This window comes from Austrofundulus limnaeus, unplaced genomic scaffold (genome assembly GCF_001266775.1).
Source record: "Austrofundulus limnaeus strain Quisiro unplaced genomic scaffold, Austrofundulus_limnaeus-1.0 Scaffold464, whole genome shotgun sequence".
In the NCBI taxonomy this organism is placed as follows: Eukaryota; Metazoa; Chordata; class Actinopteri; order Cyprinodontiformes; family Rivulidae; genus Austrofundulus; species Austrofundulus limnaeus.
This window is the reverse complement of record NW_013952866.1, coordinates 196,450-198,475: the sequence shown is the minus strand read 5'-3', so window position 1 is coordinate 198,475 and position 2,026 is coordinate 196,450. Positions and strand designations below refer to the sequence as shown.

Here is a 2,026-nt window from a genome sequence, read left to right as displayed (position 1 = left end):
ACATTAAGAACAGTTTCTTATTAACAATGTTGGCCTGAAATGTTATTTAAGAGGTGTTTAATTATTATTATTTTTGTTCTTATAAAAGTTGTTTTTTCAGTTTTAGTATAATGTTTTGTTTAAAATCTGTTCTTACATTAAACATATGTAATAATTATTGAATAAAAGTGAGGAAAACGATTCTAAAAGTTTGTTTCTTTATATTTTGTAGCATTGTTTGTGTGTTTGCAGGAGGCTCCCGGCCAGAAGCTAAGCTCTGATTTATACTGTGTTTGCATTTAAAGTTTTATTGGATGTTTTATCAGAGGTTTTATTAGGTGCTGATTTAACCGAAGTGTTTATTATTTCTTGTTTTGCACAGAGGGAACAGGGCAGGTGTAGAGGCTCAAGTTTTTCCCACGGAGAGTGCAGCCGTATCCGCACACAGTAAGTAACTTTTACAGATTTTTTGTCTTTATTTCTGCTATAAAAAATTAATCGGAGTAAATTAAATTTTAAAAAGATCTGCTTCGTGTGCTTCAATCTCACACACACATGAAAACTACACAATGTGACGCCAACTGGTTGGTTTCTTTTTCAGTTTTCTGCCAAATTATGTGTCTCACAAAGACATGTACCTGCAGAAAGCCTTCTGTGGCGTTTACAGCGAGGACGGCAACATGTTCCTGTCTGCGTGTCAAGGTAAATAATCCAACACAAGACCTGAAACACAGTAGATCCTGTGTCGCGTTCGCGGTGTTGACGAGCTAAGAGAAAACTTTTTACTTTGTTTTTTTATCTTTTACAAACTGAGCAGGAAGGACAATTAGGATTTGTTGTAACGCTGTAATAAATAAATCCACATGTGAACAGCAGATACTTTTACTGTTTTCAGACCAGAACATCCGCCTGTACGACACCACCAGGGGGCGCTTCCACCTGCAGCGAACAGTGAAGGCGCGCGACGTGGGCTGGAGCGTGCTGGACGTCTGCTTCACCCCCGACGCTCGCCACGTGCTCTACTCCAGCTGGTCCGACTACAGTAAGACACGTTTGATTAAAACTCCTGAGATTCAGGAGGCTGACAAAACAAAAATAATAATAAAATACCTGGAATTATTAAAGTGCCTGTGACATCAATTTTTAAAAAATAAATAAACAAAATACTGTACATAGCAATAAAAATATAATTTAACACTGTGCAGGTAAATAGTGGCTAAAATTAGAAAAATTATAGCCAGAAAATGCAGAACGGTGCCTAAAACTGGAAGTAGCTAAAATTTCAAAGCAGCAGAACACAAGTTTAAAACTAGTTACTGGAAAACTGTAGTGAAATGTAGTAGAAAGGTTGGAAAAAAAGCTTAAAGCAGCTTGACAGTGTAGATATCAAAAGTAGAATTAGGAAAACAGTAGCTAAAAGTAGCAAAACATGCTAATATTAATTAAACTGTAGCTAAAAGTACCAAAATATGTTAATACTAGTTGAACAGTAGCTAAAAGTAGCAAAACATGCTAATATTAGTTAAACTGTAGCTAAAGGTACCAAAATATGCTAATACTAGTTGAACAGTAGGTAAAAGTAACAAAACGTGTTAATATTAGTTAAACTGTAGCTAAAAGTACCAAAATATGCTAATACTAGATAAACAGTAGGTAAAAGTAGCAAAACATGCTAATATTAGTTAAACTGTAGCTAAAAGTACCAAAAATGCTAATACTAGTTAAACAGTAGCTAAAAGTAACAAAACGTGCTAATGTTAGTTAAACTGTAGCTAAAGGTACCAAAATATGCTAATACTAGTTGAATAGTAGCTAAAACTAGCAAAACATGCTAATATTAGTTAAACTGTAGCTAAAAGTCTCTCGGCTGGCCTGGGAACACCTTGGAGTTCCCCCGGAGGAGCTGGAAGAAGTGGCTGGGGAGAGGGAGGTCTGGGCCTCCCTTCTGAAGCTGCTGCCCCCGCGAACCGACCCCGGATAGGTGGAAGAAAATGGATGGATGGATGGATGGATGGATGGATGGATGGATGGATGGATGGATGGATGG

General features: G+C 37.0%; 1 protein-coding gene across 2 annotated transcripts in view; it reads left to right on the top strand.

Moving 5' to 3' along the window:
* The window catches only part of dcaf11 (ddb1 and cul4 associated factor 11), a 14,999-nt gene that overhangs the window by 2,593 nt on the left and 10,380 nt on the right, over positions 1-2,026 (top strand). For both annotated transcript variants that reach the window (XM_014025260.1, XM_014025261.1), the window contains exons 5-7: positions 362-426; positions 581-681; positions 875-1,021. In XM_014025260.1, coding sequence (XP_013880714.1) covers positions 362-426; positions 581-681; positions 875-1,021 — 313 coding nt within the window. The remainder of the gene's footprint in view (positions 1-361; positions 427-580; positions 682-874; positions 1,022-2,026) is intronic.